Source organism: Heteronotia binoei, chromosome 7 (assembly GCF_032191835.1).
Source record: "Heteronotia binoei isolate CCM8104 ecotype False Entrance Well chromosome 7, APGP_CSIRO_Hbin_v1, whole genome shotgun sequence".
NCBI lineage: Eukaryota > Metazoa > Chordata > Lepidosauria > Squamata > Gekkonidae > Heteronotia > Heteronotia binoei.
This window is the reverse complement of record NC_083229.1, coordinates 24,175,195-24,190,628: the sequence shown is the minus strand read 5'-3', so window position 1 is coordinate 24,190,628 and position 15,434 is coordinate 24,175,195. Positions and strand designations below refer to the sequence as shown.

Genomic DNA, 15,434 nt, shown 5'->3' with positions numbered 1-15,434 from the left:
TCCTACTTTTCTCCTCAGTGAGGATCCAAAGCAGCTTATCTACCGCTTAAAAAGAAATCACACTGATACGCACCTAAAAATATTTCTAACCCATTATTTATAGTCCGTCTTTTTCATAGGCACTCAAGGCGGGCTACACAGAATGAGTCAATATAAGCGACAGGACGGGAGATTTATTTTAAAAATAAAACAGACGGTTTTTTTTAAAAAAGGTAGAAGGTCTGCTAGAATGTGATATTTTATACATCGATTTATTTATCTGAAACATTCGTGTATGCCGCCTTCCTGCCCAAGGTAGGGCCCCTAAACGAAGAAGAATGGAAACATCAAAATACAAATGAATGCAGATCAAGCATGTAAACCACGCAAAAGAACTAACGGCATATGCAGTTAACTTCATTTCAGTCAAGGGGGTTAAAATTGAAGTGACTCTGCGAAGGACTGCAGCGATTGCGCTGGAACAAAGTCTTGAGACCGTCTAAATTTTATTCTGGGCACAAGTTTACACATGTCTTCAGACTTGAAGTTAGAAAGCTGGTAGGAAAAAAGGGGGTGGGGGGAGCAACTAGCTGAGAACTCTTGCTCGCAAGTCGCTGCGCGCACCTACATTTCCATATTTGCCAAAGCGATCCTGTTTTCCACGGGGGGAAACTACATCTCCCAGCAGGCATCGGGCTGATCTGAACAGATTGCAAGAGGGGAGCTTTGCTTGTCTTTTCATTGGAAGGAAAGCTGGTGGCTTCAGTCTTCCCCCCTGCTCGAGGTGGCATTTGGTGTCTTCCAAAAGCGGGCGGGCTCTGGCTGGAGAAAACGGCGGTTGGTGCGGGGCAGCTCGGTTGGAACCATTTAGGAGGGAGAGAAGTGAATGTCTTAGCCAGGATGCAAACTATGGACCTGGGCAACAGGGAGGAAGGCAAGATTTGGCACCGCAAGCCCTCCCCAGCAGCACAGCAGGGGTAACCGTACCAAAAATTGGCTTCAATTTCGGTTTTTGTCTTGTTTAGGCTCAGTTGTTTTTTGTTTTTTTTTTATAAATGGAACCTCTGTGTGCAGGAGCAGTCTGCCTTGCATGCCAGCAGGGGTAACCGTACCAAAAATTGGCTTCAGTTTCTGTTTCTGTCTTGGTTAGGGCCAGCTTTTTTAAAAAATGGAACCCCTGTGTGCAGCAGCAGTCTACCTTGCATGCCAAGTAGCTGCAAGCTGGCAAACTCTGCATAGATTGCTTTTATAAATGGGGCTGCCAAGTTTGTGAGTGCTGGTTCTGTGAATGGTTGTGGAACACGTGAACTTGCCTTGTATTAAATGAAGTTACTGGCCTGTCCAGGTTCGTATCATCACCTCTGGCTGGTAGAAGCTCTTCAGGGTTTTCGATAAAGATATTTCGAGTTACTTGATTCCTTTAAATAGAGGTGCTGGGGATTGAACCTAGGACTCTGTGTGCAAAACTGGTATACAGACACTGAGCTCCACGCTGGCTGAATGGAACCTCCCCATATATTTCAAAATACCAGGAACCAAATAGATTGGCTGTTGTTGGGGATGGAAAGTTAGGCTAAGCAGATCTTGTTCCGGGTGAAACACAATTCTAGTGGCCTTTACAATTGTTAGCAGTTACAATACGCCCTCTAAGCTGTGGAGTTTTGTGAGCAAATAAATTGCGAGCAAGTAATTTTGCTACTGCATAAATTAGTTTGCTCTGGGACTATCCTTTCTGAGCGAAGACAAAAATGCATGAGACAGAGACTAAAAAACTGTGAGCTAGTTCACACTAACAGCTTGAAGGGAACACTGGTTATAAAACTTAAAATCTGAATCATTGGTGCAGTTGCTGCTTGGTGGTTTTAGATGAATGGTTGTGTGTGTGTGTTTCAGTAAAGAATATTTCCCTGAAGAATTTAAAGTTTGCTATCTCAGTACACCTTGTCTGCAGTCTTAGCTTGGCAAAAAGTGCAAGGTTAGGTGTCAAGTCCCTGTTATCTCCAGTTGAAAGGATCAGATAGGAGGCTGAAAGAAAGCTAGCCTGGAACTTGTGGTGAAGAATGTGGGATAGGGTTGTGGGGTCACACCTGGCCACCAGCAGGGGATGGAGGGACAGAAATGTCAGATCCAAGTTGGGAAAGAGAAGAACAGATTTCTCTGCCACTGCTTGTCACAGCTGGGGCTGGGTCAGGCAAAGTCCAGGGGCAGTCCAAGGTCTGTAGCCAGTAAGCAGGAGGGTCCGAGGCACCAAATCCAAATCACTGTACAAGTATCGCAGGTCCGAGGTCCAGAAGCCAAGGTCAGGGAGTCCAGAAGTCACAAGCCAAAGTCAGGGAGTCCAGAAACCAAAGTCAAGCCGGAGTGGGCGCTAGAACTTCAGGGAGATGACTAGTTGCTTCCACAAAGCCTCCTCCCAAAGCCTACAGCTATATAGCCCTCTGCTGGCTGTTGCCCATTTGGGCTAATTGCTGGCTCAGAGAGGCAGCCAGGATCCTGTTGCAACTCAAGCATCCTTGCTCTTAGAAGGGCCAGAATCCTCTCAAAACTCAGGGCTCGGGGAGCGTCTTGCTTGTGAGCGTGCCGCCCTCCTCCGATCCCTGAGGTCCTGACGGAGGCGGTCACGCACACGCGCCACCCGAGAGGGCGAGGCAGGGGGGCTGGGATCTTCTCCAGCAGGAGGCAGGGGCACTGGTGCAGGTGGCAGGGGCACAGTTTCTCCTTCAGGCTCAACTTCCTCTGCAGGATCCCCAGCACCCATGACACTACTATTGTGAATGTGCTCAAATGATGTAGCAAAGGCAAACTTGTAATTATGATTCTAGTAAAGATTCTAGTGAAGATTCTAGCTCAGAAGTTTGCTTTCCTAATGTCAAGAAGGGTATGGACTATGGAAGAGTCATTTGAAGGAGAGGAAACAGTGCTTTTAACAAGACAGCTTACAAGGTAGTTGTCCACTTCTTGAGGACACCACAATGCCACCATCTCAAGACCTATTCTTATTATTTATTTTATTGACTTCATTTATACCCAGTCTTCCTCCTCAGTGAGGACCCAAAGTGGTTTACACATCCCTTCCTTTATTTTATCCTCTCAACATACTATGCTGGCTCTCCTTAGTACATCCTTAATTTCTTTTCCCTCTCTTTAGGAGATGCCTTGTTGAAAGAAAGCTAGCCTGGGACTTGTGGTGTAATGGTTAGAATGTCGGATAGGGTTGCCAAGTCTCCCTCCCCCTCCCCACCCCCCGCTGAAAGGATGGGGTAGAGTTGCCAGATCTAAGTTGGAAAACTCCAAGAGATTTGGGGGTGGAGCCTGGGGAGAACATGGACTACAGTGCCACGGAGTCCACCTTCCACAGGATCCATTTTCTCCAGGGGGACTGATCTCTGTTGTCCGGAGATGAGCTGTAATTCCGGGGGATCCCCAGGTCCCACCTGGAGACTGGCATCCCTATCTGGGAGGCTCACATTTAGATCCTCACTCTGAGCCTAGCTTAACTCACCAAGTGAGGAGAAAATTAAGAAGAGAAATTTTGGGTCCCCGTAGGTGGAAGAAGGCAAAATATAAGTGAAGTAAATAAATTCTTTTAATTTACATTTCCAAGTGCTTGCACACGTTGGAAGGTGTAATCAGTGGTGAGTGATAACTGAGAGGTGGCTTCTAACTCTTGGATTAAAATCCCACTCTAGCCCTTTTCTCCAAAAATCCAGATCCTATTGTTCTCCCTAGAAAATACACCGACTAAAGAAGAAGGAATGAAAGAGCTTTATTTATCTGCCTATTCCCATTGCTGTTCATGGAAGAAAAACCAAATTAGAGTTTTACAATAAACTCTACAATAAACTCTTTTATAATACACCTCTAAGTCAAACTGAAATCAGTGATCTTAAGGGAGTGTAATTCTGTTTAGGTTTGCACGTTTAAAAAGAACTTTGGGTACAAGCTCCGATTTTGCTTGGTTTGTCTCGCCACTGGTTTCCTGTGATAACTGCCCTATTCCCATCAGCTCAGTTCTCTTTTTGTATAGGTCATAGAACTCTTCGTTGTTGTTGTTTTTTTTATCTTGATGACACTTAGCTGACTTTTTAATTACATTTTTTTCTTTTCAAAAATGTTACATTTTATCAGGTTTTCCATATGTATTTATCATCTCCAAGAATCTTGGTCCATTCTAAGTAGTCATTAATAGCATAAGAAAATTTGGAAGGTCCTGACAGAGCAATCTTCTTCTACAAGAAACAGTTTTGCTTGCTCAAAAAAGCTAAAGGTGGTTATATGAGGAAGAATTTGGGACCCATGCAGTTAAGCCCAACCGACCTTATTTGGGTTTGGTAGTCTTGGGGGGTGCTCAGTTCTTCATTGGAGTGGGCTGTTAACTTTTTCTTGTGTTCTCCTCAGAGTCATCACAAATATTATTCACAGTACCACAGGCTACCATTCCAGGACGATCCGTTTCTTGCATGTGGCCTTTGACAGCTCTGGAGATTCGTTACTTGCTGGAGACCATCAAGGGAATATCTATGTTTTTGATCTCGTGGGCAACCGGTGGGTGAGGCTTGTTTATTTTTAACTTTTTAGTTCTCCCCCCACCTCAATAAAATATATTAATATTAAGTATACAGTTCATATCAGGCAATGTACAGGTTAGCTTTACTGATATTGTCGCTTATTTTTAAAATGTTTTGTCCAGCTTTTCTTCCAGTCAGCTGACCCTTTGCCCTGTTAAGGAGAGCCAGTTTGGTGTAGTGGTTAAGTGTGCGGACTCTTATCTGGGAGAACCGGGTTTGATTCCCCACTCCTCCACTTGCAGCTGCTGGAATGGCCTTGGGTCAGCCATAGCTCTGGCAGAGGTTGTCCTTGAAAGGGCAGCTGCTGTGAGAGCCCTCTCCAGCCCCACCCACCTCACAGAGTGTCTGTTGAGGGGGAGGAAGGTAAAGGAGATTGTGAGCCGCTCTGAGACTCTTTGGAGTGGAGGGCGGGATATAAATCCAATATCATCATCTTCTTCTTCTTCTTAAGATCCTGTTCAGGTCTTTGCAGTGGTACTGAGCTATGTCTTCAGAATACTGTATTAAATGTAACACTGCATTAAATGTAACTTCATTCATGCTTATGTCCTAAATGTTTTGGATATCTTCTGAACCATCTGAGTAAATGAGACTATCCTTCGTTTTTCAGTGGTATCTGAAGAGCAAATAAGATGCTGGCGTCCATCTTGTCAATACTGTGCGTGTTTTGACGGTTCCCGTCAGTTACTTTTCCTAGCCCTTGATCAGAATAAATTCCTTTTGTATTTTTAGTGTGTGTGTGTCTGTCTGTCTACACCTGGAAGTCAAGGTGGCCTCTGGTGACTGACCTCTACTGGGGGCCTAGAGGATATTCATAGAGGTGGCTGAATAAAGCCTGCCTCTGTCTTCCTGACTGCCAGTATTCCAAGGAGGTCTCCCATCCAAGCACTTACTGGAATCGACCCTGCTTAGCTTCTGAGATCTGAAGATTGGGCTTGCCCTGGCTATCCAGGTCAGGATAGAATAATTTTTTTCTTTGGTCAAACAGGTTTAACCTGGTTCAGCGCACAGCACAGTCTTGCACCGCTCTGGCTTTTGGTCTTCGCCGGAAAACAGAATTTCTTGTCGCTTTGGCTGACTATTCCATCAAGTGCTTTGACACAGGTAACAGTTACTGTTTATGAAACTGGCGCTCCTGATAGAAGGCCGTAGAGGGCTGTACTTCTTAATCTTGGTTGTCCTTCCTGTCTAGCATTTGCTTGACCATAGCTAAGTACAGGATAAACTGCCTTCCATAAGGCTGAAGAAACAAAACATAATCAGTGATAAAAGGGAAATGTTTCTGAAGTTATGTGACAAATTATTTAAACTGAATGAAGAGTCTTTGGCCTGCAGAACACCTGTTGTTTCCATGTTAGTTTCCGTTCACTTGAGTCGGGTAAGGTGAAAATGAGGTATCTGTTTTAAAAAAAGACTCAAAGGTGCTTAATGTAAGAACCACACAGAATAAGCATCAGATGTTTGAGAGATGCAAGACATGAACATCAGATGTTTGAGAGCCGGGAGGGAGGGAGAGAGGAAAGGCAGATGGGGAAGGGAGAGGTGGAAAGAAAACAACTTTAATTTTAAATACATTCTCCAAGGCACTGGCTAGCTTAGCTTGGAGAAGCAATATAAAGAAATGCCTTCTCGAAGCCAGCCAATGGGACGGTGGGGGCTTTGAGAGCCACACAATATGTCTGAAAGAGCCACACGTGGCTCCCAAGCCACAATTTGGCCACTCCTGCCCTAACTCATGGAACAGCTTGCAGGAGGAGATTTCCACACAGGCCCATAGGTATAGTGGGAACCGGTGGGAGGGCAGACTACTCCATTCCTTCTGTATGGCCCTTCCGTTGGAGGGCCTCCAATCTGCCCTCTTTGCTCACTGCCGCTTTGAATAAGTGTAGCATTGCTCGAGAGGGAGACTAGCTCCACCATTTCTTTTGAGAATTAAACACCACCACCACCCCACAACTTGGGCACTTTCCTAATACAGTTTGTGATCTCAGCAGTGAGCACAGCGAAGTCCTGCTTGTAGCCCTCAAAGTCGGGTGTCATTTTGGGCCCCGCAGCTCCCTCCACCTAAAATTTTCTCCCTGGTCCCCCCACCTAAAATTCTCTGGCTCCGGGCCTGCTTCCACAACTCTGTCATTCTTCAGAGTGCGCCAAACAGTACTGGTCAGAAAAGTATTTTCCTGAAGGGATTAGAACTGTAGCAGAAAGCAGCAGAAACAAGACTGTAGAATCATAGAATTGGAGGGGATCTCCAGGGTCATCTAGTGCCACTCCCTGCACAGTGCAGGAACTTCACGAGTACCTCCCCCACACACACACACATCATCCCCAGTGACCCCTGCTCCATGCCCGAAAGATGGCAAGAACCCTCCAGGATCTCTGGCAAAACTGGCCTGGAGAAGACCTGCTGACCGCCACCAAAGTGTCAATCAGCATTTCCCTGGATGCACAAGAATATGATGCGGTTTTCTTGCTTTTACTGCATTGTTTTCTATCTTTGTCATTCCACTGAATACATTATTTATATCATGTAGTTTGTTTACATTGTTTTCTAATCATGTCTTATCGCATTGTTCTTTGGATGTCTTATTCTGTTTAAGTACATTGTTATTATTCCGTAATCCACCCTGAGTCTCAGTGATGAAGGTGGGCTATAAATTTAAGAAGTGAGGACATTGTAGAGCTGGAAAAAAGATAGATGAGGGTAAGCAAAATGATTAGGGGGTTGGAGCAGCTTCCCTAGGAGGAAAGGCTGAAGAGTCAGGGACTTTTCAGTTTAGCAAAGAGACGACTAGAAGGGGACAAGATATAAGCTTATAACATTGTGCATGGGGTGGAGAGGGCTGACAAAGAGAAATTTTTCTCCCTCTCCCAAAATATTAGAACTCAGGGGCATCCAGTGAAGCTGATGGGGCAGTTGGTTCAAGATGGATGAAAGAGAATACCAATTTATACAGAGAATGATTAAAATGTAGAATTCTCTGCCAGAGGATGTAATGAACAACTTTAAAAGGGGATGAGATAGACTTATCCTCCATGAATCTGTCAACGGCAGCTAGCCGTTGTGGCTGAGGGGAACCTCTACATTCAGAGGCACTAATCTCTGAATCCCAGAATGAGGAGGCAATGGGGACTACCTTTACCTTTAGTATTAAATCACCGTTCCTTCTGCTGCACACAAAAAGGAGCCAAGCACATGCACAAGTCTGGCATAAATTATGCACCTTTTGTACACTTGTAGGCAAATCAGATATCTAAATGCAGCCTAGAACTTCTTTCCCAAAGCTTTTTTTCTGTTTTGTCTTTGTCCTTGTTGTAGATACCAAAGAACTTGTTAGTTGGATGAGGGGCCATGAGTCTTCTGTATCCTCAATCTCTGTTCATGGTTCTGGCCGATACGCCATCACAACCTCTGCAGATACGGCCCAGCTATGGGACCTTGACACCTTTCAGCGGAAAAGGAAGCTGAACGTTCGCCAGTCTGTGGGCATCCAGAAGGTTAGGTCTAAGGAAATTCTGTCGTGTTCTTGCCTTGGGAAGCTGGCATTACCCTTACCTGAGGAAATGGGCAACACGAGACCAGCTTACCTTAAGGAACAGCAGCACTGCAACTTAGAAGGTTTCCGATACTTCTAGGCAGGACCACATCTTCTCCTTCAGCCTATTACCATGAGCTCTCTAATCTGGTTTTCCTGTAGTTCTTCTCCTGGCCACAACTTGATGGTGGCACACACACCTGACAGGGCTTAAGGGCCTGTGGACTCATCTGGACACTAACTTGCTGCTCGTGTATCTGGTGGGAGGTTAGGGATGGGGACATGAGGGTAAAACCATAGAGTACCCACCAATTCCTAGAGCTACCTTACATGACTTCTGGGTTTTCCCTGGACAAAGCAGCAGGGCTCATTTTGTAGCTGGAGCTCGTTTGCATATTAGGCCACACACCCCTGATATAGCCAGTCCTCCAAGAGTTTACAATAGGCCCTGCAAGAAGAGCCCTGTAAGCTCTTGGAGGATTGGCTACATCAGAAGGTGTGGCCTGATATGCAAAGGAGCTCCTGCTACAAAATGAGCCCTGTGAAGCAGACATCATTTTTTCTAGTTTCCTCCCACCTCTGCTCAATGCAGTGATGGTCAAATAGAGCTGCTGGCTGGAGGCCCCCCACCATGGATGGATATGGATAAGGGAGAGGCCTGGCAACTCTGTGCTTAGAGTTGATCCTTTGAAATCATAGAAACAGCCAAGATTAGGGGAAGATCTGCTGAATTCTAGAAGCGGAAAGACAGCTTTTGCTAAGCTACAGGAGAAGGCTTGTTTTAAAATACTGTTTTTAGGAGTACTTTGCTGCTTTTTCAAGTGGCCCCGTGGCGCAGAGTGGTAAAGCAGTAGTACTGCAATCCTAAGCTCTGCTCACGACCTGAGTTCAATCTGGGAAGCTGGGTTCAGGTAGCCGGCTCCAGGTTGACTCAGCCTTCCATCCTTCTGAGGTCGCTAAATGAGTACCCATCTTGCTGGGGATGACTGGGGAAGGCAATGGCAAACCACCCTGTAAAAAGTCTGCCGTGAAAACATTGTGAAAGCAACGTCACCCCAACGTTGGAAACGACTGGTGCTTGCACAGGGGACCTTTCCTTTCTTTGCTGCTTTTTCAGGTCTTCTTCCTCCCGCTAAATAACACCATTATCAGCTGCTTTAAAGATAACTCAGTCTTTGCCTGGGAATTCGACACTCTCCACTGCAAGTATCAGCTGCCATCACCAATAGAAGGCTCTTCCTTGCGTTATAAAGTTTTTGCTGCTACACGGTATGTTGTGATCTTCAGATGGGCAAAGATCTTCGCAGGTCATGCCAAACGTTTTGATTATGCTTATCATTTTACACTTCTTCCCTCTGGCTTTCCTAGAGCACTTCTAAACCAGGAGTAGGAAACCTTTTTAACCAAAGTATCAAAACATCCCTACAGACTGTCTGCAGGGATGTCAGTGTGCCATAGGGGTTCCAGGAGATCCCCTTGAATTACAAGTGATCCCCAGATTACAGAGCTCAATCTCCCAGGGGTGGGGGGAGGCTGCTTTGGATGGGTACATATGAACATATGAAGCTGCCTTATACTGAATCAGACCCTTGGTCCATCAAAGTCAGTATTGTCTTCTCAGACTGGCAGCGGCTCTCCGGAGTCTCAAGCTGAGGTTTCTCACACCTATTTGCCTGGACCCTTTTTTTGGAGATGCCGGGGATTGAACCTGGGACCTTCTGCTTCCCAAGCAGATGCTCTACCACTGAGCCACTGTCCGTCCCCAATCTGTGTATCTTCCCCAGGCTCCCCTCTTGTGTAGCAGTTGTCTTTTATTTCCCCTCCCCCCCCCCGCTAATTCTGGCCTATATGCCTGTACTCCAGGGCAGAATCACATGCATCTTGTACATGACACAGGTGTGCAACTTGTACAGAACATGAAGTGTATTAAAAGCATAATAAATTTCCCCCTTCTTCAAAGAAGCTCGGGGTGGCTTTCAGGATCTCTGCCCTCCCCCTCTCCACCTTGTTTGTCCTTGCAACACCCCCGTGAGGGAGGTTAGTCTGAGAGAAAGCAAGCGGCCTAAGGTCTGGTGTGGTATTGTTAAAGGCTATGAGACCCATGCCCTGTCCTCTGTTTGCTTTGGTTTTAACTTTTTGCTTTCCGTTTAGCTTAGCTTTTAACCTTTGCCTTAGCTAAGTTTAGTTTTCAGTTTTATACAGAAATATCCATCCTCCTATGTCGTTTTCTCAAATGGAAACAATCCTGAAGAGCCACAGTTTGCCCCACTGAATCTTTCTTCATAGTCTATAATATAGCGGGTTCGACGCAAGGAGGAGACGTGATTGCAGTGATCATAGCTCTCTTTATTAGTTACAGCATCGTAACGGCTGAATTAGAAGACTCCTTAATGGGGCCAACTATATACAGTTCAAGGTTCCCGCGCTAGGACGCCATTGGATCATTCAAACCAGCAGGGGGGCTGTGATTGGTGCAGGACAGCAGAGATTTGGATGCTACTGCCCGTTGTTCCTGAGTCCCCAAGCTCAGTCCTAAAGGCTCCAATGAGCCGGGCAGGAACACCAATAATAGTAACATTAGTCTGCATACACAACATAGTCCACCAGCGCAAAAGCAGCCCAGTGGGGCCATTCGGGTTGGAAAATGGTGGTGTAGGGGAAGGTTTAAGCCCCCTGTCCACATGACCCCGCTCTGAATCAGACCGCAGCCCACTTGGAACTCCTTTGCTGGAAATTTAATTCCCAGGGCAGTATCTGATGGGACCCCACATAGTGAGCTGGAGGGGGGGCAGTGCATCACATGAGGAAATGGCAGAGTATAATTAGGCCCTTTGCTTTGTCAGGTTGGGATGGAAGTCAGGCCCTGCTCATAGGTTATCCTTCAGGCCCACAGCTTAGCATGTAAGCTCGAAATGGAGGAAATCGGCTTAATTCAAGCTGCGTGTTGTTTCGGTGCTGCAGAGACGGTCGCATCCTGGCAGCCGGCGGCAAGTCAAATCACCTTCACTTGTGGTGTTTGGAATCCAGACAGCTGCTGAGGATCATCCAGATGCCGACAAAAGTGCGAGCAGTTCGCCACCTGGAATTCCTCGCGGACAGTTTTGATGGTGGTTCTAATCAGGTCAGTGGCAGACTCCAAAGTCAAGGAACAGCACTGGGTTTCCTGTACTTCAATACTGCGGGGTGACATGATAGAGGTTTACAAGATAATGCATGGGATGGAGAAAGTGGAGAAAGAAGTACTTTTCTCCCTTTCTCACAATACAAGAACTCGTGGGCATTCGATGAAATTGCTGAGCAGACAGGTTAAGACGGATAAAAGGAAGTACTTCTTCACCCAAAGGGTGATTAACACGTGGAATTCACTGCCGCAGGAGGTGGTGGCAGCTACAAGCATAGCCACCTTCAAGAGGGGTTTAGATAAAAATATGGAGCACAGGTCCATCAGTGGCTATTAGCCACAGTGTGTGTGTATATATAAAATGTCTTGCCACTGTGTGACACAGAGCGTTGGACTGGATGGGCCGTTGGCCTGATCCAACATGGCTTCTCTTATGTTCTTACTGGGCATAAATGCTTTCCTCTGAATCAGGGGTGGAATTCTAGCTGGAACTTTTTTGCATATTAGGCCACACACCCCTGATGTAGCCAATCCTCCCAAGAGCTTACAAGGCTCCTTTTTCTAAGCTCTTGGAGGATTGGCTACATCAGGGAGGTGTGGCCTAATATGCATAGGAGCTCCTGCTAGAATTCCACCCCTGCTCTGAATTCAGATTATAGACACTCTTTGCTTTTACACTTGTAAAAGTGTGTAACAGCTATCCTTGGCGGAGCTCATCCTCTCTGTTTCTTTGTGAGTCACTGTTCCTGATACGATTTAAGCAGAAGCTGGGCCAGAGCAGTGATTCATTCAGAGATACAACGGACAGCATACTCTGGGGCTGGGTATCTTTCCACCAGCACTGCTTTGCGGGGAGGGCAGTTGTGTGTCTGATGCAGAGGTGCAACAAAAACTACTGCTCCCAGCAAACAGGAACTGGAAAGCACCCAAAGCAGAACAGTGATTCATACAGAGATGCAATGGAGACAACCATTGAAGTGTTGATCACTTTAATGAATTCTAATGTCTTGGGATGAGTTAACAGGTATCTCATATCACACTGGCTGGAAACACTTTTTATAATCCATCCTAAGTATAAACCAATAATACGCTTATATAATATTTACGTGATATCTTAGAGCATTCAGAGTGCTCCACATGCATACCCTTGGCAGTCTTTAAGGCGGGTCAGTATTAGCCATGTCACAGGTAGAGCTGTGCCAAAAAACCCCTGCTTACCTGAGGCCCTGTGATGAATGAGTTCATGGTCTGGGTGACACACTTTGTTTAAAATTCTCTTTCACCTTTCAAAACTAGAGGACAACTCTTAGGACAACTTACAGCATTTCATAACCCCAGTAGCCATGACATCAAGCCAAACAGAGCACTGGAGCAAAGTATAGCAGACCAGCGGCCTTCAACCCATGGGTCTCAGGCAGGTCTCAGAGCCATACTGGCTGGGTCACTAGCCCTGGCAGAGGTGTTCCTTTTAGGCTGCCTTGTTGCTGCACAGAGAGCAAGGATGCCACACCTCCTATGTTCCTCTGAATGCACATTGAGAGGGTTCCTCAGTGGAAAGGTCTCCTCCATGGTTCTGACCAGTGTTCCCTCTAAGCTGAGTTAGCGTGAGCCAGCTCACAGATTTTTAGCCCCCAACTCACACATTCTTGTCTTAGCTCAGGAAGGATGACCCCAAAGCACACTATGCAGTAGCTCACAACTTTAATGCCAGTAGCTCGCAAAGTAGAATTTTTGCTCACAAGACTCTGCAGCTTAGAGGGAACATTGGTTCTGACCCTTGTGTTTTTCCTGGGTATACCTCCTGGCATGTGGCTGGCAGAGAATGGCAGCAGCTCTCTTGATCTGCTGCCCACATTCCTAGCCTTGGTGCTAGCAAAGTTCACAAGTCTGACTCCCTCTCTTCCTAGCACAGGGATGGGGAACCTTTTTTCTGCTGAGGGCCATATGGATATTTATTACATCATTCGTGGGCCATACAAAATTATCAATTTAAAAAACAGTGCTCTGCCAAGGGAGAATGATTCAGGCCAGTAAAATTAATGCAAATAATTGTTTTTCTATTTGAAGTCATGTGGGGAGAGCCTAATCTGGCATGCACACACGCAGACACATATACATCTGGCCCGCCATCCTAGGCAAATGCATAGGTCCAGAGCTTTTTTGTAGAAAAAGCCCAACAGGAACTCAGTAGCATATTAGACCACACCCCCTAATATTAGCATATTAGGTCATGCACTCATTAGCATATTAGGCCACACCATCTGGGATAATCAATAAATAAAGAAATGGGAATAAAGGGGAACAAAGAAATGGGGGGAAGAAAGGAAATTAAAGAAATGAGGGGGAAACTTACCTGCAGCAATATTGGCTGGCCATCCAGGCCCCAGAGAGGCTGCCGCACAGTACATCTGGGCCCTGTGATCCCTGCCTGGCCCTGGGGAGGCTGCTGCACAGTGTGGCTGGGCCCCACAATCCTCACTGGCCAGCCAGGCCCCAGGGAAGCTGCCACATGGCTCTGTTCAGCCCAGCAATCCCCGAGGGCCACACCCCTGTCCTAGCACATGATTCTGTCAACATATGACTTCCAAACCCTTTGGCAGCTTAGCGATTACTTGTTTCCCAGCAGGTCAGTTAGCGACGCGGTCTGAAGTAGCATGATGTTTTTCCAAAGTTTGTTGAAATAAGTTGTTTTGGAAGGCTGTATCTCTGCTTTGGATGGATTCATAAGAATTCTAAAATGCCCAGCTCTGTCCTAGACATGTTTCCTCAGAAGCAGCGCCCACTTCACTTCAGAAGACAAGGAAGAGATTGGATTTATACCCCACCCTTCACTTGGAGTCTCAGAGCAGCTTACAACCTCCTTTCCCTTCCCCTCTCCACAATAGACACCCTGTGAGGTAGGTGAGGCTGAGAGAGCTCTGAAACTGCTCTTCAGCAGAACAGCTCTGAGAGAGTTATGACTGACCCAAGGTCACTCCAGCAGGTGCATGTGGAACAGTGGGGAATCAAACCCGGTTCTCCCAGATAAGAGGCCACGCACTTAACCACTACACCAAAACTGGCTGACTTACGTTGTAGGACCCGAGGTCCAGGAATTCTAAACCACCCTCTCAATAAAATATATGTCTGTTCCACACCAGGCAGGCTTTATAATGCTTTCTTGTGCTGCAGGTTCTTGGAGTGCTAAGTCAGGACAGCATCATGAGATTTATCAACATACAGACATGCAAGCTCCTCTTTGATGTCGGCAGCCACGAAGAGGGAATCAGCACAGCTGCCCTCAGCCCCAGCGGAAGATACATTGCGGCGGTCATGGAGAACGGCAGCCTGTCCCTGTACAGCATCCAGGCTCTGACACAAGAACTGAATAAGGTCAGTCCCACAAGAAATGGGAACTCACACAGGTATGCATGGAAGGTCAGGGCCTGCTCGGTGTTTCGGCACTTTAAAAGGGGCAGAGAGGGAGGAACCAAATCACTTGTTGTGGCTGCACAGCAGGGAATCCTTGCAGCAAACGGCCAAATTTCCCTCTTAAGATGGTGGTGGTAGCCACGGGTTGGACCCGTGTCTCCTCTAACTTGCAATATGGCTGCTAGAACATTCAACTCAGTATGATTCTCTGGATTCTATGTAGGCAGCAGCGAAGATGAACAGATTTGATCTGAAGCTGGAGTCTTCACGCTTTTTATCTTGTCATTTTTTTAAGGCTGTAGCTGAACACTGCAAAATCTTTGTGTGCTTTCCCCCCCCCCCCAGCCTCCCCCACCTTTGTTTAAAGTGATCAGCGAGCCTTCCAAAGGCACACCCAAGCTGACTGTGAGAGTGACGTCCGGAAGGCCAGAGAGGCCTTGGCAACCGAAAGGGAACAAAGTCCATGCGAAAATGTTGAGACCGCAGCAAAACACCTCACTTGAGGATAAAGAGGTAAGAGCAGGACCTTTTTTTTTGTAGAAAAAGTCCAGCAAGAACTCATTAGCATATTAGGCCACACCCCCTAATGTCGCCATTGTTTCACACGGCTTTTTGGTAGAAAAAGCCCGATGGGAACTCGTTTGCATATTAGGCCACACACCCCTGGATGCCAAGCCAGGTGGAGCTGTGTTCCTGTGTGTTCCTGCTCAAAAAAAGCCCTGGGTAAGAGTGTATGTGGCAGGGCTGGCCTGAGCTTTTTCTGCCTGAAGATCCAAATGAGAGACATTTGCTAATTACCATGGTGGGAAAGTCCTCCTTGGA

At 46.5% G+C, this 15,434-nt stretch overlaps 1 protein-coding gene across 1 annotated transcript in view; it reads left to right on the top strand.

Moving 5' to 3' along the window:
• The first annotated feature begins 725 nt into the window (after positions 1 to 725).
• TBC1D31 (TBC1 domain family member 31) overlaps positions 726 to 15,434 on the top strand; it is a 33,827-nt gene continuing 19,118 nt past the window's right edge. The window contains exons 1-8 of the mRNA XM_060243254.1: positions 726 to 956; positions 4,378 to 4,524; positions 5,536 to 5,651; positions 7,864 to 8,042; positions 9,198 to 9,349; positions 11,042 to 11,201; positions 14,373 to 14,573; positions 14,958 to 15,125. Of these exons, the coding sequence (XP_060099237.1) occupies positions 880 to 956; positions 4,378 to 4,524; positions 5,536 to 5,651; positions 7,864 to 8,042; positions 9,198 to 9,349; positions 11,042 to 11,201; positions 14,373 to 14,573; positions 14,958 to 15,125 (1,200 nt within the window). The 5' untranslated portion in view covers positions 726 to 879. The remainder of the gene's footprint in view (positions 957 to 4,377; positions 4,525 to 5,535; positions 5,652 to 7,863; positions 8,043 to 9,197; positions 9,350 to 11,041; positions 11,202 to 14,372; positions 14,574 to 14,957; positions 15,126 to 15,434) is intronic.